This window comes from Chiroxiphia lanceolata, chromosome 10 (assembly GCF_009829145.1).
Source record: "Chiroxiphia lanceolata isolate bChiLan1 chromosome 10, bChiLan1.pri, whole genome shotgun sequence".
Lineage (NCBI taxonomy): Eukaryota > Metazoa > Chordata > Aves > Passeriformes > Pipridae > Chiroxiphia > Chiroxiphia lanceolata.
The window spans coordinates 1,176,829-1,201,194 of NC_045646.1; the positions used below are offsets into that span (position 1 = coordinate 1,176,829).

The window sequence follows — 24,366 nt, forward strand, 5'->3', positions numbered from 1 at the left end:
CCTGTTTGCCCTCCCGTGTGTGGGTTACGTGCCGCGGTGAGTGGAGGTGTGACACTGGCACCCAGCGCTGCCCCAGGGGAGCTGGGCTGCCCCACCGAGTGCTGGCTACCGGCTCAATTAGGGAATAAGCTCGACATTAGGATGTTCTTCAAGCAGCTATTTATATAAACCGTCCTGCCTCTTAATTATCGAGATGAGTGATGACGGAGATAAGTTACTGAGGTGAGTGACGTAAAATATGCATTAAGTTGTTGCCTGTCACCTAAGGGAACGTGATCTTTAACTGAAGAAGTGGTGAGCCTTGTTTAGTTACTTTGTAATGCAACTTCTTCAGCCACTTCTGACAGCTTGGCCTCAAACTGACTATTCATCATAAATTATATTTTTTGCATTTTTAAGTCTGCCAGGTGTGTAAAGCCACATACCCAGCTACCTAAACAAATGGGGGAATATCAACTTAAGCAGATTTAAATACTCAGGAGCCCTCAGTTTTCTCCATGGATGTGAGGAGAGGTCCTGGAGAAGTTCCAGCTCTCAGTGGAATATCGGAGAGAGGAAAGTGCTGCTTCCCAGCAGGAGATACCCACACCAGGATATTTAAAGATGCTCTTTGCTAAGGGGAAATACTTGGCTGAGGAGCTGAGCAGGTTTCCCCCCCCCCCACACACACCTGTCCAGTCATGCACATGTTGCTTTTCAAAACAAGCAACGTCATCCTGGATTACACAAGGATTTGTTTAAAACAACTCTGTGGTTCCTGACCCGTAAGTTCCCCCCTCTTTGGCTGAAAATTCCACCCTTTCTCTTGGCAAAAAGGTTGTCCCAGCTTTTCTGATACAACAGCCTCTCGCTGCTGCTTTGATTTCTTTTCTTTTTCTTTCTTTCTCCTGTAATTTCTGAGAGTTTTGTGAAATGGCTCCTTCAAGGTAGAAGAGAAAGGCCAGAATGAAATGGCTCCAGTCAGGGAAAAGCAGGTGGATCCCCAGTGGGACATACCCTGCCTGGAGCCAGTCAGTCAGTCCCCATTCATGGGCTTTGGGTGGTCAGAGGAAATTGTGACAGGACTGGAGGAAACGGCCTCAGGCTGTGCCAGGGGAGGCTCAGGTTGGACACCAGGAGGAATTTCTCCCTGGAAAGGGTGGTCAGGCCTTGGCAGGGGCTGCCCAGGGAGGTTTGGAGTCCCCATCCCTGGAGGTGTCCAAGGAAGGACTGACCATGGCACTCAGTGCTCTGGGGTGGGGACAAGGTGGGGATGGGGCACAGGGGGGATCCTGTGCTGGGCTGGGAGGGCTTTTCCAACCTCAGTGATCCTGGGATTCTGTAAATGTGGTGTGTTCCAATGGAGTTATCAGTGGGCACCTGAAGGGCCCTGGGAAGGAAGAGTGTGGACACAAATAAACGTGCAGGAAACCAGTTTTCCTTCGTTCCTGTGTGCATGGATGGCTGTTCTCCCCTGCTGTCAGAATGTGCTTGTAGGGGGTTAAATCATCCAGAGCACGGTGGGAGCATTTCAGTCACAGAATCACAGAACCACAGAGTGGTTTGGGTTGGAAGGGACCTTACAGACCACCTCATTCCACTCCCTGCCATGGGCAGGGACACCTTCCACTAGCCCAGGTTGCTCTGAGCCCCGTCCAACCTGGCCTTGGACACTCCCAGGGATGGGGCAGCCACAGCCTCTCTGGCCAGCGGCCATTCGGTCACTCGAGGAGTTCAGGGTGGCTGGCCCATCGAACAGTTAAATTTCAGGAGTTTTCTGTGTGATACAAACAGTTGCCACAGTGAGATAAGGCTGTGTCGGTGATAACACCGGAGATGGGGACCCAGCTGAGAGTCCTCTGCCTGAGTTTGTGGGTTTTAGAACTGCTTTGAATTCCTTGCTCGGAGGAATGCAGGAACAAAAGCCATGCGAAGTGATTTTGGAAGTGTTTGCCTTGTGCTGTGTAACGGCCCGTCAATGGATTCCTTTTTGCACCACTTCAGAGCATCATTTGCATATGAAATAAAACTAATTGGCTCGTAGCTGTGCGAATCTCGGGAAGCTGGGAGTGCGGAGGAGCGGCAGTGACTCCCACATCCCTCCTCCCGTTCCCCGTCGATAAACAGGCTGCGGTGCTGGGAACAGCTGTCACCTGGCTGCAGGTCGGGGTCAGGCTGTTCCCCGGCTGCTCGGGGCAGTGAAGCAGCCCTTGCTGAGACAAAGGTTGTAAGTGCTGCGAGGATTGCTGGCGGGAGGAGCTGCTCCCGGGTGATCCTGCAGCAACAGTGCGGGGCAGGGCCTGCCCATCCCGGGGCGAGGAGCACAGAGTCCGTGGCAATTATTGGCTCAGCAGGAGCAGCGATTGGGAAGTTCCTTCCTCGTGGGTGCTCGGGTTTGTTGAAATCGGGAGGGATTTGAGCTGAGTAATCGTTGCAGAGGTGATTCTTGTGGTCACATGGCTACACTACAGGAGTCACCACAGGAGCTTCTTTGGGAAGCTGGGTCTGTAAGGGGTGATGTGGAACATTCACTTGGGACAAGGGCCTGGAGTGATAGGACACAGGGAATGGCTTCCCACGGACAGAAGGCAAGGTTAGATGGGATACTGGGAAGGAATCCTTCCCTGTGAGGGTGGGGAGGCCCTGGCACAGGTTTTGCCCAGAGAAGCTGTGGCTGCCCCATCCCTGGAAGTGTCCAAGGCCAGGTTGGACAGGGCTTGGAGCAACCTGGGCTACGGAAGGTGTCCCTGCCCGTGGCAGGGGGTGCCACTGCATGGGCTTTAAGGTCCCTCCCTGTATCAGCTCTGCAGCCACTCAGAGCTGTGCCTGTGCTCCTCTAAAACATAAATAGTTTGGGTTGGAAAGGGCCTTTAAAGGTCACCGAGTCCCACCCCCTGTTGTGAGCAGCTACTAAAACAAAAACTAAAGCAAACAAACAAAAGTCTCCCAAACACATCCCCATCCGGAGGGGTTGGAATCAGCAACCTGCCCCAGAGAGGTGTTTGTCCTCCCCTGCAAACAGAAGGTTTAACTTGGAGTTCAGTTAGGAAGTGTGGCGCATGCAGTAATCCTTGGAAAATGTGAGCGTGTTCAACATCCTCATTGCTATGGATTTTTAGAAATTAGAGTTTCACCCGAGGACCACCCAGTACCTCGTGTTCAGAAGTGGCCAACAGTGGGTCATTGGGAAGAACAAACATATTTCTGGTACAGTCTCTTCTCATCCAGTAGTGCCTCAATGACTTCCTGATCCAGAGATGGTACCATGATGGGGGAGAGCATGGTGGTCTATTTTCATTATTATTGTCCCTGCCAGGCATTCATCTAAGCTGTTTATATATATATATATGTGTGTGTGTGTGTGTGTGTGTGTGTGTGTGTGTATAAAATGTGGGCCAGTATGCCAGCATTTGTTTCAGATTTACAAGCTGGACCCCCTCACAACAAAAATTCCATTAGAGTGCTTTTCCAAGCACCCCCCGTTTCCAGTTGTAAAGGCAAGAAAACCGGTCTTTCTAACTTTTTTTAAAATAAATATAGGAAAGGCAGCAAAGCCACTCCTGTCCTGATGGATTATTTTTCCCTCTGCTGATGGAGCCTTTGAGCTCAGAGGGAAACGTGTCCTCAGCACCTTTGTCCTTCCCCACGTCTCACCCTCCCGCGCAACTCAGGGTCACCACAGAGAGGAGCAGCGTGACGTGAGGAGGGCACAAATTCAGTCAAATATGGAACTGATTTCCTGCCCTGGCACCTGCTGCCCCTCTCCTGGGTTTGAGGACGGTGAGGCAGTGCTGAGATGGAGGCTCGGGCTGTCTGGGGCTGGTTTGTGCTCCTGCCCCGTGCAGAGGTTCCCATGTGCCTCTCTCACGCCTCACAGCCCAGTCCTGCTCAGTGCTCTGGGCTGTTGCTGTGCTGGGAAGAGCTGGTTGATGAACATCCCTCAGGAGCATTCCCTGGGCCCGGGTTCTTCCTCCCGCTGTGGGTTTTGGTGGGAGCAAATTTTGGCTGCTGTTGTCTTAAGCTCTGCTGTTCTATTTCAGTACCTGTGCTTAAAAATGAAGCTGTTTTTTGGGTTGTCCAGCCCTGGCACAGGCTGGAGTGCAGTCCCCATCCCTGGAGGGATTGAACAGCCCTGTGGATGTGGCACTTGGGGACGTGGGTTAGTGGTGGCCTTGGCAGTGCTAGAGAGTGGTTAGGGCTTTTCCAATTTAAATGATTCTTTGACTCTCCCTGATCTTATGAAGACACTATACTTCCAGTGAAGTTGGGTTTCATGTAGGAGTTTAAACACTTGGTCCCTCACCCAAAGCTGGACTCAGCTCTGGGTGAGTCCTTCACCTGCAGCTTCAATCAGCTGCACAAATGAGATGAAATATTGCTGATTTGGGGTCAGCAGAGCTGCCTGACCTGTCTGTCCCACAGTAACTGAGCTCAGTGTCAGCCCTTCTCCTACCTGTTGGGCCCTTTGAAGCCACCATGGCCCCGGGGCAGGGGGGGCCACCAGGTTGTTGCTGTTGCAGAGAGAGGAACTGGTTTAGTCAGAGAGAAAATCAGCAGCTTCCTCAGCCCTGAGCATGAGCTGGGCTGTGCCACAGCCGTGCTGGGAACAGAGCTGAGCTGGGCTGTGCTGGGCCATGCTGGGAATGGAGCTGAGCTGGGCTGGGCTGGGCTGTGCTGGGAATGGAGCTGAGCTGGGCTGTGCTGGTCTGTGCTGGGAATGGAGCTGAGCTGGGCTGGGCTGGGCTGTGCCACAGCTGTGCTGGGAACAGAGTTGTGCTGGGCTGTGCTTGGCCATGCTGGGAATGGAGCTGTGCTGGGCTGTGCCACAGCCGTGCTGGGAACGGAGCTGAGCTGTGCCACAGCCGTGCTGCTGGGAACAGGCCCTGGTTTCCTGCAGGGCCCCCCGTGCCGCCGCCTCGCTGCTGTTCTGAACCTGTTTGCGGTAACTCCTGACACGTCCCCGACCCGGCAGGAGGGGTGGAAACCACACGTGTTTTCAGAGCACTTACAAAACATATTTCTCTGCTCGTCTGTTTGTACATAGCATTTACAGGGTGTTTTGTCACACTGGAGGGAAAGGGCCCGGGGGGATTTGGGGTGAAGCTCTTTGGAAGGATGCAAGGAAGAGCCCAAACAGCCTTATTTTAGCAGGCTGCATTCATCTAAAAAATACACCCCTCTTATAAAAATACATCGGTGTTATAACTTGCCAGCTGAGGAACCTACTGGGTTCAGTGTAACAAAGACATGATATCTCTCTGTTATTCTTACAGTTTGGGGGACAGAGAAAATACAACTTACTTGAGGAGCCAGGTTGTGCTGTTGAAAGTGCTTGTGGAGTTTTATTTTGAACTGTGCTGTTGTACAGCACCAAATTTGGGGTTGTGTGCCCTGTTCTTCTGAGAGTTCAGTGTGCTCATTCTCTCAGTGCAGATAATTCCACTGAACTGCTTTAACTTATAAATAGAGACCTGTTTTTTTGGTTAGCTGGTGAGGAGAAGTTCTTCAGAAATTTCTGTTCCCACCTCTGTCACAGAGTCTCTGTGGGACCTTTTACAAGGGTCTGGAGTGACAGGACGAGAGGGAATGGCTTCCCATGGACAGAGGGCCGTGGATGGGATATTGGGAAGGAATTCTGGGCTGTGAGGGTGGTGAGGCCCTGGCACAGGTTGCCCACAGAAGCTGTGGCTGCCCCATCCCTGGAAGTGTCCAAGGCCAGGTTGGACAGGGCTTGGAGCAACCTGGGCTAGTGGAAGGTGTCCCTGCCCATGGCAGGGGGTGGGACTGGATGGGCTTTAAGGACCCTCTCAAACCATTCTGGGGTTCTGGGTTTGGGGTTTTGTCCCTCTTGTGAACCCCGTGGGTTTAGTGGGTTACAGGAGGTGAGAATCCCGTCTTTCCCATTCTCCCCAGGGGCCAGGAGTTCTGTGTGGATCTGAACCTTATGAAGTTCTACGACACTGCAGAGTTTGACCAAATGCGGCGCCTGTGCACCCCATCCTGCCCTGGCTCCAGCTCCAGCTGCTTCACCCTCTGGAAGTACTTCTGCAGGGACCACTTTGGCTGGAGGGAGTACTCTGAGGTATGTCCCACCTTCCCCTGGGCTGGGCTGTGACCTGGAGCTCTGTGCAGTGTGTCACATCTATGGACATGTTTGCTCTGCTGCCTCCTCCAACCCTCAGCCAAGTTCCTTGGAGTTATTGGTGAGGAAGAGAATCAGGGAGGTCAGCGTTGAACTGAGGAAGCAAGAAAGGGAGATCTCAGCTCTGCTGGGCTGGGTTGTGATTCTGTGACTGGAATTACCCCTGAAAACATCAGAGCCATGGAGGCTGAGCAGGCTGTCACACTGGAGAGCAAACCAGCCCCTGTCAGAGCCAGCAAAGCCCTTCCTAAGCCCTAGAAATCTGGTTTAAAGACAGTGAGACAACTTTCTGCTGCCTTTTTAACACCACTACCATTTACCTTTGCAGTTTTTAATTTATTCCCCCACCCCCAAAGCTCTGGGAGGGCAGGACATGCTCCTCCAGTGCAGCCCTTGGGCTGGTCAGAGCTGTACAGGATATTTTGAATAAAACCTCATCTGTGTTGGCAGTCCCAGAAATACCTGCTGAGGTAAACCCAAGAGCTGGAGAGAGCTGGGCACAGAGCACCACAAATTACAAGTTTAGGGTGTCTGAGGTGCGAGGAGAAGGTACAGAGCTGGGTTTCTGTAGCACAGAGAAGAAGCACTAATTTTTGAAGGTGTCATTTCTCACGTGTGTGTTCTCCTCTCCTGTCTCTCCCGGGCAGCCCGTGGTGAGGTTGATCGAGGAGGCCACGTGCCGGGGGCTGAAGGAGGTCAGGTTTGTGACCTGGCACAACCAGTACATCCTCAACATCAAGGATGGCTTCCAGCAGAACGCCTGCTTCAGGAGGGAGATCAAGAGGAGGCCCCTCCTGCGCTCCTGCGTCGTGCTGATGCCCTTCCTGCAGTAGGTATCCCGGGAAAATGGGAGTTCCCTCTGTTCTCTGGGTTGGTCTGTCCAGGAGAACTGTGTTCCTTGACATGTGACAAGGAAACAGGCATTGCTGGGTGGAAAAATTCAAAATCTGGGTCCTATTTGCAGCTTTCTTCACTTTCCAAAATAACATTTATCTGAGGAACTCCTCGCTGTTATTCGGATTTATAATGGACCTTGTGGATCTCAGAACACTGGGTGTACTCCAGGTCTGCCAAATTATTGTCCAGCTTTCAGCAGCCTGGTCCATGGAAGGTGCCCCTGCCCTTGGCAGGGGGTGGAATTGGAGGGGCTTTGAGGCCCTTCACCCAAACCATTCCCTGATGGCTTATTGGGAGCACTGGGGTTCCTGAGAGTCCCCACCCCACCTGGTCACGAGGGAAGGGGGGGTTTGGTCACAGCCAAACACGTGGTGTTGGGAACATTTATAGGTGTGGTTTTACAGGAGGGAAACCCCAAGTCATGAAAGAGAAACTGGAGGGTACAGGTAAAAAACCAAGGGTGGGCTGGCTGGTTAGAGCAGCCCTGGCTCTCACCTTAGTCAAAAAGGAGGGTTTCAGGTGTTCTCCTGGTGTTCTGCTGCCTGTGACTGTCCTGCCACAGTGCTGTGCTAAAATGATGCAATTCCCACTGATTTTGTTGGGCCTGGAGGGCTCTGCACTCCCAGGGGATTGACCAGAGCTGTTTGTGCCACCCAAACCCACAAACTCAGCTCTGAGATCTCTGCTCTGCACCAAACCTCAGTCTTGTTCTCTTGGTCCAAGGGCCTTGTCATGCTCACCTGAATTCACCAGTTCTTAGCAAGAACAGAAGAGTAGTTTAAATATTCATGGGATCTGTCCTTAAGTTGTTGCCTCCACTTCCCACACAGTGATACCTGAGATTTGTTCTTTCCTTCCCACCTGCTTAATTCTGTTCTAAACTTGGGAAAGAATCCTGGAATAGAAACTGTGGGTGATAGTGGATGACAGGAGTTGACTTTTTAATTGCTTCCCCTGTAGAATAAATAATATAAATATTTTGCACTAGTCAGGAGAACTGAACCAAGTACATAATGGGTTGCAGGATTTTTATTGGATTTGATGCCTTATTAACCATGGCATTGGAAATCTCTGCTTGGTCTTCCAGTCCAGTGGGAGTGACTGAGTCCCTACAATAACATTTTACCCATTTACCCATTAAAGGGGAAAAACAAATTAAATACAAGTGCACACTGTGATATTTAATTGCTATTTTAATAATAATTCTTATAAAAATCCATCTTCTGGGTTTCTGCTCAATGTTAATAACCAGGGAGAAGAACTTTGAGTTGAGTCAATCCATGCAAATGAAGGGAAGGCTGGTTTTGGCCTTGAGCAGCAGGTGACAACCACATGACCACTTCAGTGTTTCTGCCCTGAAAAATGTGAGGGCTGCCACAGTTTCCCATCTCTCTGATCCAAATCAAACGTGTTGATTTAAAAATAGACTCTTTTTTTTTTTCCCCAAAAAAACCTTTTTTCTAGAATCGAAAATCTCCACCTGCAGTCAGAAAATCACATTAAATTATTTCTTGGGGGGCACACGGTTCTTTCAGGCCCCTGAATCACTTGGAGCATTTAATGTTCAGAGAGGCACAACCTGAACAGACAGTTCTGTAGGTGATGTGTGAATAGTGGGAGAAGTGTTGATATTTGGTTTCATTTCTGGCCCTCTGTGGGGTTTGGAGGCAGGATCCACCTTGTCCTGGCCAGGCACTGGTGGAAGGCTCCCTCAGGGCTTTCTGGGTGGGTTGGTCCCAGAGTCAGTGGCAGCTTTTCCCACAGAAATACTTGGGGAAAATACTCCTGAGTGGAATTTGGAGGTAGTTCCATGTATCCTTGCCGCTGCCAGGGAGGCTGAGCCCCGGAGCTGCAGGGGGGAGCCCCAGCAGGCACTGAGGGGTTCCCTGGGCATGGCAGGGAGAGCTCCAGGGAGCAGGGCTGGAAGGGCTGCCCAGCTGAGTGAGGGGTGCTCCTTCAGGGCTGAGCAGGTGAGCACAAATGCCACACTTACCTTCAAGACTGAAGATCCCAGGTGGGTATTGAGGGCAGAGTCTCCCTGGTGTCCTTCACTGGGTGTTCCACGTGGTTTTTTCTCTGGCATCTGTGGTGGTTCTTGGCCCCAGCTCCCTCCCTCAGCCCTGCTGCTCTCTGGGCAGCATTCCCAGAGGAGGGGCAGGGAAATAACCAACTGCAAATGCAAATCCACATCTGGCCTGTGCAAATGGCAATAAGAGTCTTCCTGGGTTGGAAGGGACCTTCAGTCCCATCCTGTTCCACCCCCTGCCATGGGCAGAGACGCCTTCCACTGTCCCAGGCTGCTCCAAGCCCCGTCCAACCTGGCTTTGGACACTTCCAACTTAATCTTTTAAGACATGTTGGGGATGAAATAAATGTGATTAGAGGCTCTTCTGTGAGTGTTTAAGCACCTTTTCTCCTCCCCACAGGACCCTGGGTGGCAGCTCCCCGGCGCCCTCCCCATGTGCTGACCCCGCACACGTCTTATCTCCTGCTGCTGTTACCTCTCCCAGCTTCTATCCTGAAACCTGGATTTGTATGGATCCATCTCAGGACTTCATCCAAGTGCCTGTTCTGAAGGAAGATAAAAGCTATAGAACCATTTATAACCTGTTCCACAAGACTGTGCCAGAGACCAAATACAAGATTCTGAAAATCCTGCGAGTGCAGAACCAGTTTCTTTGGGAGAAATATAAAAGGTAAGAGAATGGAAATACAGTTCTTTAATAATGGATGTTTGTAGAGTAGGAATTCTATGGGAGAGCTCTGTATCTCCTGTATCTCCCCTCCCAGCTCTGCCATTCCAGAGGGTGACACTGGCACTGTCAGAGCCGTAGCCAAAGCCGCTTTTCCCCGAGTGACCCGCACCGAACACTCACCTTCTCCTCCCATTTTCCATTCCAGGAAAAAGGAGTACATGTCCAAGAAGATGTCCGGGCTGGACAGGCTCATGAACGAGCGGCACCTGTTCCACGGCACGTCCCAGGACGTGGTGGACGGGATCTGCAAGCACAACTTCGACCCGCGGGTGTGCGGCAAACACGCCACCATGTTCGGCCAGGGCAGCTACTTCGCCAGGAAGGCCAGTTACTCCCACAACTTCTCCAAGCGCTCCCCCAGGGGCGTCCATTACATGTTCCTGGCCAAGGTGCTGACGGGCAGGTACACGGTGGGCAACCACACCATGAGGAGGCCCCCGCCCGTGGAGCCCGGGAGCATCACCAGCGACCTGTACGACTCCTGCGTGGACAATTACTTCGAGCCCCAGATCTTCGTCATCTTCAACGACGACCAGAGCTACCCCTACTTCATCATCCAGTACGAGGAGCTCGGCAGCACCGTCTCCATCTGAAGGCCTGGGCTGCTCGAGCCTTCCCGTTCAAAAACTCCTCCCCTGGCACCGGTTCTTGTGGGGGAAATACAACCTGGACACTTCCTGACTGATGGAATGACTTGGGAGGAGGGAAATCTCAGCCCCTAGGAAAGGAAATCTGGAGTGACCAACTGTGCACTTGCTGGTTGATTCCCTATGTGCAAATTGTACATATTTTTCCATTGTTTATAGTTGAAAATCTGTGCCTTTTGTTATAAAACACTATTTATGTTAGTAAATATTCATGTATAAAAACGTGCCCTTGGGTGTGATTTCAGTGGCGTTCTGTGCATGTTGTGCCCTGATCTCAGAGTTTGAGGATGGACCTTCCCAGGGAACCAAAACAGGATCATTTTAATCCCAAGGATATTAAAGAAGAGATTCTCCCAATCGTTTCTTTTTTTATTATCATATTTCAGAGAGATTGGGAGAGATCACAGAACTACCACCCTGCTCATACTTTGGATTATTAAACAGGACTATACAAATAGATCATCTCCTAAAATCAAGTAAAATTCGGAAAATATTAGCATGGTCCATGAGGAGGGGGATGAAAACTTATGTTAATGTGACTTAATGTGGCTGATACTAAATTATTTTAAAATGACACATGAACACTGACAGGCTGGGAGAGCTGGGGGTGTTCACCTGGAGAAGAGAAGGCTCCAGGGAGACCTGAGAGCCCCTTGCAGGGCCTAAAGGGGCTCCAGGAGAGCTGGAGAGGGACTGGGGACAAGGGATGGAGGGACAGGATAGGGAGGAATGGCTTCCCACTGCCAGAGGGCAGGGCTAGATGGGATATTGGGAAGGAATTCTTGGTGGTGAGGCCCTGGCACAGATCTGGTGTCTCCCTGGGATGGGAAGGGACCTCCAGGCTCGGTGTCCCTGTGGCCCAGCAGCAAACTCAGCTGGGCTGGAGCTGTGCTTTGTGACAACCTGCTCTGTACCCACTGTCTGGAGCCCAATAAAAGTGAGTTTTGCCATGGGAGAGAACTCCTTACTCCCAGCAGCACTCCTGGTTCCTCTCCTGCTGGATCCCTCCTGTAGACCAGCTCAGCTGCAGGTGAGCAGAGGGGGAAGATCCAACCAGCTGGCTCCAGTTAACCCCAGTCTCTCCTGGGGCTCTTCAGAGGAGAGCTCAGGTTGGAGGGGTTTGGCTTGGAGGAGGAGACCTTGGCACGGTGGGATGGGAGCTTCCAGCTGGGATGTGCAACACAGAGGAGCTGCTCCTGGCCACACCTCAGCTTCCCAAGGGATGGCTTTGGAAAGGTAAGGAGGTGGTGGAGGAGGGGGTGGGTGGTGGCTGGTGACTGAATAGAGTCACCTGCACCTCTGGAATCCTCCACGCTCTTGGAGCTGATGTCCCTGACCCTGAGGGTGTGTCCCTGTCCCTGCCATCCCTGGAGCACAGGGCAGTGTCCTGAGGGCTGTTCCTGTGGCATGAGCTGGTTGTCTGAGGTGGTGACAGTACAGGGGTGTCTGTGTGTGTCCTGGAGGTGTCTGTGCACCAGGACTTGTGGTTGCTCCAGGACAGAGGTTTCAGATGGACTTTGGAGAAAAGGACGTTGATGTTCTCATGGCTTTTGTGTTGAGCAGTTCCCCCACTGAAGGCTTCTGAGCAGTTGGGCACTGGGATGAACAGGATGGGAGTGGGAGGTGGGACAGCTGCTGAGAGCAGGGAATGTGCCTTCCCTCCCACTTTCCACCAGTGGGGAAGTCAGTTGTATTTTTTTCCTTGGATGTCATAATGGGATTTGTGTTTTCTGGGTCCTTCTCTGCTGGTCAGTGGGATTCTCCCATGGATGCTCCCGGGGTGGTTCCCTGAATCTTCCCCTTCCCAGCCTTCCCTGGGGCTGTGGGGCCGCGGGACAAGGAGCTGCGTGGCTGCTGACAGTGCACTGAAAATACTGACGGTGTTTCCATGCCAACTGCTCGAGGTTTGAACTCTCCCCACGGGCTCATCCAACCCGCGGCTCCTCGGCACTGCGGTGTCACCCTCTGTGCCCACGTATCCCTGGCCCTGGGGCTCGTGTTGCTGCTGGTGTTGGGATCCCACCGGGCACAGGGATCCCCCCTGAGCACAGGGATGTGCCGGCCGGGATCTGGCCCGGCCGTGTCCCTGCGCTGCCGATGCCCGGCGAGGTGCCCGTGGATAACCCTCCGTGGTCCATCTGCGGTGCTCCGGGGCTTGGCAGGATCTCTCCTGGGTTCCACCTCCGCGGGCAGGAGCGATGGAGCCGGGTGGGAGCAGAGCTGCCCCTGATCCCCGCCTTGGTTGTTAATTGCTGGGTGTTAATTGCCGCCAACTTGCGTCGGTGCCGTCGGTGCCGCTCCGTCCGTAGCCCCTCAGCAGAGCACTGAGAAAAGGGCTGTTCCTAAATCCTGCTCCTAACAGGAATAGCAGGAGGGAACAGGCCTGACCCCAGCCTAGCCAGGGGGTGTTCCCACTTCGCTGCTCCCGTTCTCCCTGTCCCTGTCCGTCACTGTCCCTCCCGGTCCCTGCAGGGACACCCTCCCTGCCGGGCTGTTGCAATCCCTGTCTCCAGCTTTCCCACCCTCCCACTTCCCTCTCGCCGTGTGTTCCTGGGCTTGGCTTTGCCTGTCCCCACAGCCGGGGTTTGTGGGGACTGTCCCCGGGGCCCCAGGGCTGGGTGAGGGGTTTGCAGTGGAAGGAATAAATCGCGGTGTCGTCCTGCCCTGTTTTTGGTGGTGTCACTTGTCAAGAATCCGAGGGTGAAACCAGGTGACAAAGGAGGATTTGTGATAAGGATCTGGCTGAGTCATTACCGAGATTGCAGGGGATGACACACGCTTTGGGCAAGGCCCCGTGTTATGAAAAGCGGGGAGCTGGTGGCTGCCGTGGGGGTGGCAGCAGTGACACGTGTGACCTGTGCCCAAAGGGACCTGCTGGGCTGGCTGGGGGTGGCAGCAGTGTGGGATCGGATGGGGGGTGTGCCCCGGGCATCCCAGGGGGCTGCAGTGCCTTCTTGGGGCCCTGTGTCTGGGGACAGGTCAGCTCCCCCAGCTCAGAGGCAGCAGTTTGGGTGCTGACGTGGGTGACAGTGAGGGCTGAGGTCACTGGTGGTGCCTGGACAGGGTGCTGGAGGGTTTGTCAGGACACAGACTGTTCTGGACAGCGGGATAAAGGCAGGGCGGGAGGAAGGAACAGCTTGAGCATGTGGTGATTTGGGAGCTGGGCAGGGCAGGAGCTGCTCCTTGAGGAGACATTTAAGTGCCAGCTGCCCCAGAGGTCATGTGGGAGCAGCCAGACCACCCAGCCTTCCCCTGTGGGCACAAACACGGCTCACCAGGGCAGCCCCAGCCTGGCTGGGCTGGGAACACCCTGGCAGGGTCCCCAGCTGTGTGTCTGCTTCAGCTTGTGTCTTGTACAAGGGGGCTCTCCAGCTTCTGGATTTCATCAAAGGGGAGTGACCTTGGAGCAGGAGATGCTCCCTGTCCTGTCCCTCCAGGTGCTTGGGAGCTGCTGGGCAGAGCTCATGCCCTGGGACAGCTCTGCAGGAGCTGCTGGGGAAGTGGCCTGCAGGAAGGGGGAGGCACTGGGTGATGGTGCTGGCAAGGAACCTCGGGAGGTGTCCTTTGAGTGGGAAGGAGCCTTGGGAGGTGTCTAAACCAACCTCCTCTCAAAGCAGGGTCAGCTCTGAGGCCAGACCAGGTAGTTCAGGGCTGTATTGAGCCTGACCTGAAAATCTGCAGGGGTGGAGGCTGCCCAGCTCCTGGACAACCTGCTCCACCTGCAGTGTCCTTGTTGGGGGTAAAAACACCCCTCAAATCCAGGGTTACGCTGCCCCTCATGAGGTGTCCTGCTCTCGGTATCCAGAGGCTGCAGAGGGTGTATCAAAATTCCAGACTTGGAGCGGGGGGTGTAGAGGGGATGGAGGAGAGGAGGGAGCCCATCAATGGATGCAGTGAGATGTTTGTGGCAGCAGCAGGATGCAGGAGCTCAGCTGGGTGCTCTCCCAGGGACTTCCATAGGATTTCTGTGGCTCTCCCACACACAGCTCAGGGAAGCTTTGCTTTTCTCAGCCCTGGGGAAAAAAACTCTTTCCTCTCAGCTGTGCTGGGAAAGGTGGAGTGAGGCGAGGCCAGGGGAACACTGTGCCCCAGTGTCACAGCAGGTGGGCACAGTCTGGCCCAGGGTTTTCCTGTGCCAGGGGGGATTCGGCGCCGTTGAGCCCTCGTGATGGGCTGAGTCATGGCCTTAGACAGAGCACAGCACACCAGGAGGCCCCTGCTTCCTGCTACCAAACCCCTGCACAGCCTGGGGCTTGAGATCTTTACATCTGTATTTTTTAATGTGGAAATCTCAGGTTCTTGCACCGTAACAAGAGCTGGGAATGGGGTGACAGATGTAGGAGCATCTCTGGCTGCCCCTCCATCACCAAGGGGTCAGTGCCTTGATGACATCACAGCAACCCAACACATCCTCTGCACTAATATTTAATTTTCTCTTCTGGCTCTAACATCTGTTTTTATGAGAATATTTTCCCATAGACCCAACAACAAATGTCAGGTTGACCTAAGGGTTGTTCCTGCCTCAGTTTTCTCCGGGCTTCCTCTTCTCCGACCAGCTGGGTACAAGTTGTTTCGAGTGTAATGAGACTGTTATAAATCATATTCTGCCTCTCTTCCCTTCCACAAGGAACACTCCCATGTGCTGATCCACAATTGGGGTTGTTTTGTCTGTCAGCCCCTGTGCACTCCTGCATCTCTCCCAGCACATGGCAGCTCCCCCAGCCTTGCCCAGACCCACCCAGAGCTCTCTCCAGCTCCACAGGGAACAGAATTCCCTTGTCCAACCAAATACTGCAGCTGCTCTGGGATGGGCTGGTGGTGGGACGCTGGTTCAGGTTGGTGGGATGACCCAGAGAAGCTGTGGCTGCCCCATCCCTGAAGTGTCCCAGGCCAGGTTGGACGGGGCTTGGAGCAACCTGGGCTAGTGGAAGGTGTCCCTGCCCATGGCAGGGGGTGGGACTGGGGGGGCTTTAAGGTCCCTCCAACCCAAATCTTTCCATGATTCCATGACCCACAGTGGTCCACACAGACAGAGGATGGATGTGCTGTCCAGCTCTGAGCCCAGCTCATGGACCAGCCCGCAGAGTGATAGTGCTTTTTAGTCCATCCCAGCCAAAGGGGGGGAAGTTCATGACCATTCCCACCTCTGTTCTCCACCAGAGCAGGTTGCTTCAAGCCCCATCCAACCTGGCTGGTTCACACTGCTGCTTTACAACCAGGTGTTTATTGGAAACCATCCCAAACACCTTCGTGCCAGGTCACAGCAAGGACGGGGTAAGGAAACCCTGCAGTAAATACCACCATGGAATCAGGCTCCTGTTTGTTTCCCATGAACTCAGGGTGTGCACAGTCAGCCCCAAGGGCTCTGCCTTTCCCTCAGCACTGGGGCCAAAGCACCAACTGAGCCTCTTCCAGACAATCTCAGCCAGGATCTGCTGAGCTTGGAACGTCTCCTGCTGACAGAGACCTTCCAGGTGCTTCTGTTTCATTCCTGCCCACTTTCCAGAGCATCAGGCATGGGAAGCAGGTTTTAGAACTGTTGGATAAAACCACAGGAGTGTTTCTAGGAGTCCACATTGGTACCAGATTCTGGAGGCCATTGTAATGCACAAAAATTAATGACCACTGCGAGCAGCAAAGCAGGGAAATGAGGAATGTTGGTTTGAAGTCAAAGCACTCCGTGTGTCCTGGCCCAGCTGGGCAGTTCCTGGCACCAGTTGGCCATGAAGCACAGGAGCTGCTGGAGTGAGTCCAGAGGAGGCCATGGAGATGCTCCGAGGGCTGGAGCCAGGCTGGGAGAGCTGGTGGGGTTCACTTGGAGAAGAGAAGGCTCCAGGGAGAGCTGAGAGCCTAAAGGGGCTCCAGGAGAACTGGAGAGGGACTTGGGACAAGGGATGGAGGGACAGGACACAGGAAATGGTTTCCCACTGCCAGAGGGCAGGGAGAGATGGGATATTGGGAAGGAATTCCTGGCTGTGAGGGTGGTGAGGCCCTGGCACAGGTTGCCCAGAGGAGCTGTGGCTGCCCCTGGATCCCTGGAAATGCCCAAGACCAGGCTGGAGCCACCTGGCCTAGTGGAAGGTGTCCCTGCCCATGGCAGGGGATGGAATGGGATGAGCTTTAAGGTCGCTCCAACCCAAACCATTCCAAGATCCTCTGCCAGGCACCCAAGGTTCCCACAGCCGGCAGAGCAGCACCACTGGAATCCTGCCCCCAAAATACTGACCAGCTGCACCTCCCAAATGCTGCTGGCTCTGTTTTCATCACCTCAGAGCTTCAGCACAAGCCCTAAAATGCTGAGACAGCCAAGCATGCAGAGAACCATGGAGTGAACTCCACTCCACCTTCCTCAGCCGTGCTCCGTGGCTGCCCTGGGTGCTGGAGGTGCTCCAGAGGGACAGCGGTAATTCTTCCCGTCGACCCCCTCCTGTGCAGGGCTTCCTTGGGAACGAGCTGTGAGGGGGGAGGTTCCATTCAGTGCCTGAGCTGTGAAATGTTCTTTAGAAGCCCTGCAGATCCCTCGCTCTGTCCCCCGGGGATATTTGTGCAGCTGGATGAAATCCCTGGAGCGTGGGGAGGTGTGTGCTGGGACAGCACGGGCAGCTGTTAATGAGAGCACTGGCAGGGCCTCTGTCAGCACCCAAGGGACTGATGGACAGGAAAGGATGTCTGAAGACAGGCTGTTTCATAAGCCACGAGGAACTGGTTGTGCTGCTGGGAACCAGTTGTTCCCTGTTATCTCCTGGCCGGGCACGGTGCGGGATGGACGTGGCAGCTCCTCCTGGGGGAACAGCAGAGCTGAGCAGGACACTGATGTCCTGCCAGAGCTCACACAGGAGTTATGTGTCAGGTTGTGAGAAGGGATGGCTGTGGGCCTGGATCAGGAGTGGTGGGAGCTCTCCAGAGCCATCCCTGTGGCTTGGTGTCGGTGCCAGCGTCGTGCTGCCCTGCACACTCAGGGGTGTGTGTGGGGAGCATTTCCTGCTTTCCCAAAAACCTCTGACTGCCCCCACTTCCCTTCTTCCAACATCTTTTGGTCTCACTTGCCCTCAGAGGAGGCTGAATTGATCTGCATACCCCTTTGCAGGGGTCCGTGCCCCCCTGCCCGTGTGTGGGGCAGTGACCCTGGGGAGGAAGGTGCCCCCAAACCTCCAGAGCCACAGCTCCTGCTCTGGGCTCACCCCACACCCACAGAGCCCCTCTGCCCCCCCAGCTGCCTCTGTTCCTGCTCTTGGGTGTTGTTGCAACACCGGCACTGGGCTGTGAGCCGTTCAGATTGTTCCTGTGATAGGCAGGGGCTCGCCCGTGTCTCCCCTGTTGCTCAATGAGCTGCAATCCAGCCGGGCTCGGGACTGAGCTGCCTCCTCCTCCCTTCATCACCCAGGCTAAGCCGCTGGCGTTGGGCTGGCTGCTCTTGTCAGGCTGTTCCCCTTCCCCTCTCTCACGCACTCCCAGCCAGGCACTGCCTCTCCCTGCAGCCCGTGCTGTGCTGAGAGCTCTCACGAGGGGCCGAGTCCAACTGCAAGAGCTCTTAATGAATCATTTGTCACTGATAACACGGGTAACAGCTGCACCGGCAGGACTCGGTGTACAAATGCTGCAAGAGCCTGTTCTCACCCATTAACTGTGCTCAGGACAGGCTGCCCAGAGCACGGCAGGGTCACCCCATGCTGGATGCAAACCCCGGGAGAACGGGAATAAGGTGCCAGAGAGGGCCAAGGCTGAGCTCCCCAGAGAGCAAAGCTCAGCCTGAGCTTGTCCAGGTGTCCCAGCCAAGGGACAGGGAGTGTGGAGAGGCACTGAGGAGCTGTGGCTGTGAGACACCACAGTGCCTCCTACAACCCAAACCCTCCTCGTCCCCACTGGGCAATGCCAGGTGAAAACAGGGGAAAGGCAGGAGCCCATCTACCTGACCTTGAGGGATGCAGCATCAAAACACCCTGTTCCTTCTCCAGGAGCATCCACCAGCCCTGGAAGTGTCCCAGAAAGGAGTGGATGTGGCACTGTGTGATCTGATTTAGTGGCCATGGGGGTGCTTGGTCAGAGGTGGGACTGGGCCTGGAAGTGCCATGTGAGCATCAGCTGCCCCCGTGGGCTCTGTGCTCCCGGGTCTCTGTTGCAAACATCTGGCAGGCTCTGAGTTGTTTGTTTTTCCAGGCTCACACACATTTTAGTCATTTCTGCTGGGGAGGCCACGGTGCTCCGCAGGAAACGAGTCTGGCCAGGGCAGATCTGGGCTTGCTCTGGGAGGGAAGTCAGGGAAGATGAATATTTGCCCTGTGGCAGCAATTTCCTGTCTACCATTCTCCAAAAAGCAGCTGGAAGTCACCCAGGAACACAGCTGGGTGTTTGTGTGTGCCTGGCACCCTCCTGCAGGGCTCAGAAGGAGCCCTCGGGCTTTCCGTCCTCCTGTCACAGCCCTTCCTCCCTCCAAAATCCCAGCCCATCCCTTTGCTGGAGAGCCCCTCTCCTCCGGAAACACGGATTCATTATCCATCTTAATGGCCCAGGTGGAAAAGTGCAGATCCTGCCTCGGGAGGGGTGATGCAATGGGTGGGAGGGAGGGAGGCACTGCCAGTGCTCCCAGAGCCCCGTGGGCTGGGCAGGCACCGCAGAACCACTTGACCTTTTAACCACAGTGAATTTTAACAATTTCCTTTATGAGGCTGACCTGTGGTAGCTCAGTGCCATGTCCCCTGCTGACATCCTTTGGTAGGAGCTGGTGGGATGGGAGTACACAGGAATGTAACTCATCAGTGGCAGGGAATTGCTGCTCCTTGCCATGTAGTTACAATAATAATCAAAAAAATCCCTTGGAACTGATTTATTTCAAATGTGCCTTACTTGAGAGCAAAATTTTGTTGTGGATTTCATGTAAAAGGCTTTTAATGGCTTAAGTTTGACATGTCATGAGTACAGGTCTCATAGAATCACAGAATATCCTGAGCTGGAAGGGACTCACAAGGGGCATCAAGTCCAACTCCTGGCCCTGCACAGGACACCCCGAAAATCCCACATTCTCTCTAATCATATTCCACAGTTCCCACAAGGGCAAACATCAGCTAACAAAAGCTGGCTTCATGTGTCCCCAAACCAAACCCTTCATCCACGTTTTCACCTTCCTTCTCAGGAAACTCATCTGGAACAGACTTTCTTTGTCCCTTCCCAAACTGTTTGCAGTTGCTGGTTGTGGTTATGGAAATGCTTTATTTGAATAGTTACGGGAACAAATTTCAGCCCGGGCTGGGTTTGGCTCCAGCCCCGTCCCGGCAGCGCTGGAGCTGCTCCGGAGGCTCCGGGTGGATGAGCTGTGTCCTAAGAGGCTCAGGGTCCAGCCGAGGGCACAGCACCCCGGGTGTGTGAGCACAGGGCAGGATTAGCTGGGGAGCAGCAGCAGATTGCTCAGATTAGCCTTGCCGGCGGCACAGGGCTGGGGGGAGATGTCACATCCATGGGGAGCCTCCCTGATCGCTCCTGACACCGCTCCCGCCCCGGGGCAGCCGGGCTGGGGCCGGACATCCCACCCTGCACGCAAACCCTGGGACCCAACACCCCCCTGTCCTCCAGCATCAGCGGAGATGGGCTCTGATCTCATCAGTCGGGCAGGGCTGAGTCACAATCACAGAAACCACACGCTGGTTTGGGTTGGAAGGGATCTTAAAGCTCATCTCGTTCCAGCCCCCGGGCAGGGACACCTTCGCTAGACCTGAGTGCTCACAATCGAAACCTTATTTACAAATCAAATACGTGCTGAAAGTCGAGCCCTCCCCTGATACAGGGCACTACTTGTGGGTTTGGGTTTTGTTCTTCTTTTTCACACTAAATCATGTGCTGTGACAGCAGAAATAATGTGACTGAATTTCTTTGGCAATCTGTTTGTCTGCAGCGTGTCTCGAGGCTTGGGAGGGGAGGTAAAGCCAAACTAGCTGTGGATGTTGTACTGAGTAAGGCTGTCACCGCCCCAGCTGGGGGATCACTACCTGTCTGCACAAATAAGTGCATTTCTCTGTCTTCCAGGGTCCATTTTCCTTTCGCTGTGCCCTGTAAGGCCAATTAACACTGCCGGGTGTTGCACAAAGGTGCCCAGGACAGACCCTTCCAGGAGGACCTCATCACCCCTTTCTTCCTGCGGTTTGCATTCCGAGTTGTTACATTTTATGGATTACTGTGAATGCTAAAAGCTGTGGCAAAGCAATCCTGGCTCTTGCCACCCCGAAATGTTCCTTGAGTGAATTGAGTCGGCTTTGAGAATGGACTGGTGGGTCCATGTGTAACCAGACCTCTGGAAAATCCATACAAAGGCAATCTGATCAGCCAGCTGTATAAATATCCCACTGACCTCTTCCTCTCAGACAGTGTAATTCCCTGGGAAACTCTTGTTTCCAAGGGAAAACCATGAGAAATTCTCATAAACACTGCTTTCCCAACCTGCCAACGAGGTGTTTGCAAAGGGAGTCACTCATGGGAGAACTCCAGAGGATCTCCCTGGACAGGGATGCTGCAGGGATGGGTTGTTTCCTGGGATGACACTGAGCTCCAACCATCCTCCATCCAGCTGAGCCAGGATTTTTGTGGATGTTGTGTATTTAAGACAATTATGAGGAACCTACAGCCCCTGACATCCCTGACTTAGGGATGCTTGATTATTTTTTCCCATGTTAGGGTGGGATAAAATGAGATGTGTTTTCGTGTGTGGTCTCCCAGTGGTATTTGAAGGGCCCTCAGGAAGGAAAGATTTTTCCCTGTTTCTTCTTCTCCCGGTGGGTTTGAGGGGATGTAACTGCACAAGGAGGCAGGTTGGGCAGCAAAGCTGTTCCCCATCCCTGTCTTACCCGGGACTGCACGAGGGACCTGGCCTGTGTGAGAACAAACACTACAAACCTGCAGCTCCAACAGTGAAACATCTGAATTCCACATCTATCAATGTGCATTAATTCTCAGGATTGTGGGAAAAATGAATGGATTGGAAAAGGAAGGATGAAGTCATGGTAAAGTTCACAGAGGTTGGGAATTTCCCCTCCTTTTTAGAGAGGTAAGTTTTGGAAATCTTAAAGAAACGTAGGATTTAAAGAGAGAAGTGTCCCTGTGTAGCAGCAATGGCTTTATGATCAAATGGTAAAACTCTGAGTGTGTGGGCTGGTGCAGGGCTGATGTGGGGCTGGGAGACAGGGAGGCCTCCAAATCCATCTGGATAGAGAGGAAGGGGAGAGTTTGACCTCTGGAGGAAACTTGGAGTGGGAGGACAGAGAGATCCGTGAGAAAACCCAGGGAAGGAGGGTCCTGGGGGTCTTCTATAACCTCAGACTGTCCGTGGGCCATCCATCCTCTCCCTGCTTGTCCTCACTTCCCACTCCGTGGAAAACAGCCTCGTATATCTCATCTCCCTCAGCATTCCCCAGGGATGGGGTCCCAGCAGAACCCTGCCAAGCTGGGAGAAGAGGCTCCCACAGCCACCCCACAAAACCCACGGGGCGATTTCGATATCCTCCCCTCACCTTCCAAGCCCTGTCATTTCGAAATGAGCTCTTGGGGCCAAATTTAACATTCTTACTTTCAACAAAACAAGCAAACAGAAGGACAAGGTTTCCTTTCTCGTTTTTATTGCTGTTTCCAGTCCAGCTCTGTGATGCTATTTTTAGAATCCTGTGTTTTAATGCTGGGGGATGAATTGCTGGGATTTCCCTTGGCTAACATGAAACAGAGGATCTGCTCTTTGGTATTAGCAGCCAGCCAGGAAATCCATGCCTGGTGCCAAAAACGGGCCTTCCTTCATAAATCTGTATTTATTTTCATTTCCCTGTGCAGCAGTGACGTGCCAGGGCAGCTGGGCTGGGTTCTGACACGTTTGTAGGGCCATAACACGGGAGGCTGGACTGGAAATGAGAGACTGGATTTGTCTCTCTTTGATTCACACACAGCTGGGAAATGCTGGTTTTCAGGAAATCAGGGAATGGGACTATTTTCTGATCCCTATGAAGAACTGGCAAAAGGCAGTTGTTCCACAGGGAGCTTTAAATGTGTGAAAACATCAGTGATGAATCCTGTATGTCTGGTTGCCTTTAACAGCTTGTCTCTGATCACAGGTTTATTACAAGGAAAGCTGTTCCCCTCTCTCTGGATCCGGGGTCATTTCCAAACCACTCGTGTCCTGTTGCTGCTGTGGCTGGTTCCCCTCAGCCAGGAAGGCCTTGTGTGGTCAGGATTACGTGAGGCACTTTTTAGAGGACTGTTTCTGAGAGTTCTGAAAGGCAATACCTACCTAAGTCACTGCCATCCCTAAAATAACCTGCAGCTCTGGGCCCTTTGATGTTCCTGGTGAGGAGTGCACACGTGGGGAATGCAGGGTACCCGTGGGGAATGCAGGGCACCCATGGGGAATGCAGGGCACCCACAGGGAATGCAGGGCAGCATTTGAGGCATTGCTCTGGACAGGGAAAGGTTCCTGGAAGAGGCTCCCCAGTGGTCACAGCCCCAAGGCTGCCAGAGCTCCAGGAGCGTTTGGACAATGCTCTCGGGCACAGGGTGGGATTGGTGGGGTGTCCTGTACAGGGCCAGGAGTGGGACTTGATCCTTGTGAGTCCCTCCCAGCTCAGGATGCTCTGTGATTCCATGGAATCCATTCCACACCTTGTGCAGTGTGTGAGGCAGTGGCCAATGAACAGATTATTGAGGCCTCAGTTGCTCTCAGAGCAGATCCCTGGAGGCCAGTGAAGGCCCAGGGAACAGGCTGTACACACGAGCACTCCTCACTGGAATGGGCACCTGGTGAGTGGGTCATGGTAGCAGCACCAGCAGAGAGGCACAAGTGCAGCAGGAGCAGGTATGGGACTTGGAATCGTAGAATCATGGAATCATTAAGGTTGGAAAAGACCCCTAAGATCGAATCCAACCATTACCCCAGCGCTGTCACTAAACTGTGTCCCCAAATGCCATATCCAGATGTTTTCTGAACACTTCCAGGGATGGTGACTCTACCACTGCCCTGGGCATCCTATACCAATACCTGACCACCCTCTTCAAGAAGGAATTTTCCCGAATCCCCAACTTAAACCTCCCCTGCTGCAACTTGGGGCTCTTTCCTCTTGTCCTGCTGCTCATTTCCTGGGACAAGAGACCAACTCCCACCTGGCAGGAGATGATCTTTATGGTGCTTCCAACTGACACCACAATTCTGTGGTTGAAGCACAGCCTCCCCCTTTGGCACCACCGATAACTCTGCTGCTCTTTGCACAAGCAGGAGGTTTCTGGAAGAGGCAGTCAGGCAAAGTCAGGCAAAAGCCCACCCCGGAGCTGTGGGAGAGCCCGAGTGGGGCTGGATTGTTTTGGGGCAGGGACTGGCTCTTATCAAGGTTTAGAGCACCAGGTACCGTAATCCTGCTGGGGCCTCCAGGCGTGACAGCTCGATAAATATTGAATGTGCCCTTAATCTTGGGGTGGGGAGCGTGACTTGTATCCCCAAGGAAGTGCTGATCCTCTCTTTGTGTGCCTGTTGTTGCACAGAGAGATACCACCCCAGTAAGTGCCCCGTATCAGTGCGATACCGTGCCGTGCTCGGGGTATCACACAGAGCAAACAGCAGCACGGCACAGCTTTTGAGCCACAGGCACCGAGCCCTGGTCAGCCAGTGACACACTGCACAGCTCCCAAAATCAGTCCTTGAGTGTCTGATTTGGGTCCTGGAAAGGGAGGTTCTCTCCCTGAAAACAGGGTTCGGTGTGGTGCCCTCCTGCAGAGCAGTGGGGAGAGGGAAGAGTGCAAGGACAGGGGGGCACGATGTGTCCCAGTGAGCTGATCCCAGCCCCCCAGGGCTGCCGGGCACTCCAAACCCTGCTGGGGGAAGTGGGCAGTGGTTTCCACCCTTTCCCCAGCTGCTGGTTGATTTGGCTGGAGAAGGTTTCCTGCACACCTTGCAGAACAAACACAGCCTTTCCTCTCACCCTTGGAA

The 24,366-nt window shown here is 53.7% G+C and overlaps 1 protein-coding gene across 4 annotated transcripts in view; it reads left to right on the plus strand.

Annotated features, from left to right (window-relative positions):
- TIPARP (TCDD inducible poly(ADP-ribose) polymerase) overlaps window positions 1–10,636 on the plus strand; it is a 26,448-nt gene extending 15,812 nt beyond the window's left edge. For all 4 annotated transcript variants that reach the window (XM_032697666.1, XM_032697662.1, XM_032697665.1 and 1 more), the window contains 4 exons: window positions 5,893–6,061; window positions 6,769–6,950; window positions 9,445–9,714; window positions 9,920–10,636. In XM_032697666.1, coding sequence (XP_032553557.1) covers window positions 5,893–6,061; window positions 6,769–6,950; window positions 9,445–9,714; window positions 9,920–10,367 — 1,069 coding nt within the window. In that variant the 3' untranslated portion in view covers window positions 10,368–10,636. The remainder of the gene's footprint in view (window positions 1–5,892; window positions 6,062–6,768; window positions 6,951–9,444; window positions 9,715–9,919) is intronic.
- Window positions 10,637–24,366: the final 13,730 nt, after the last annotated feature.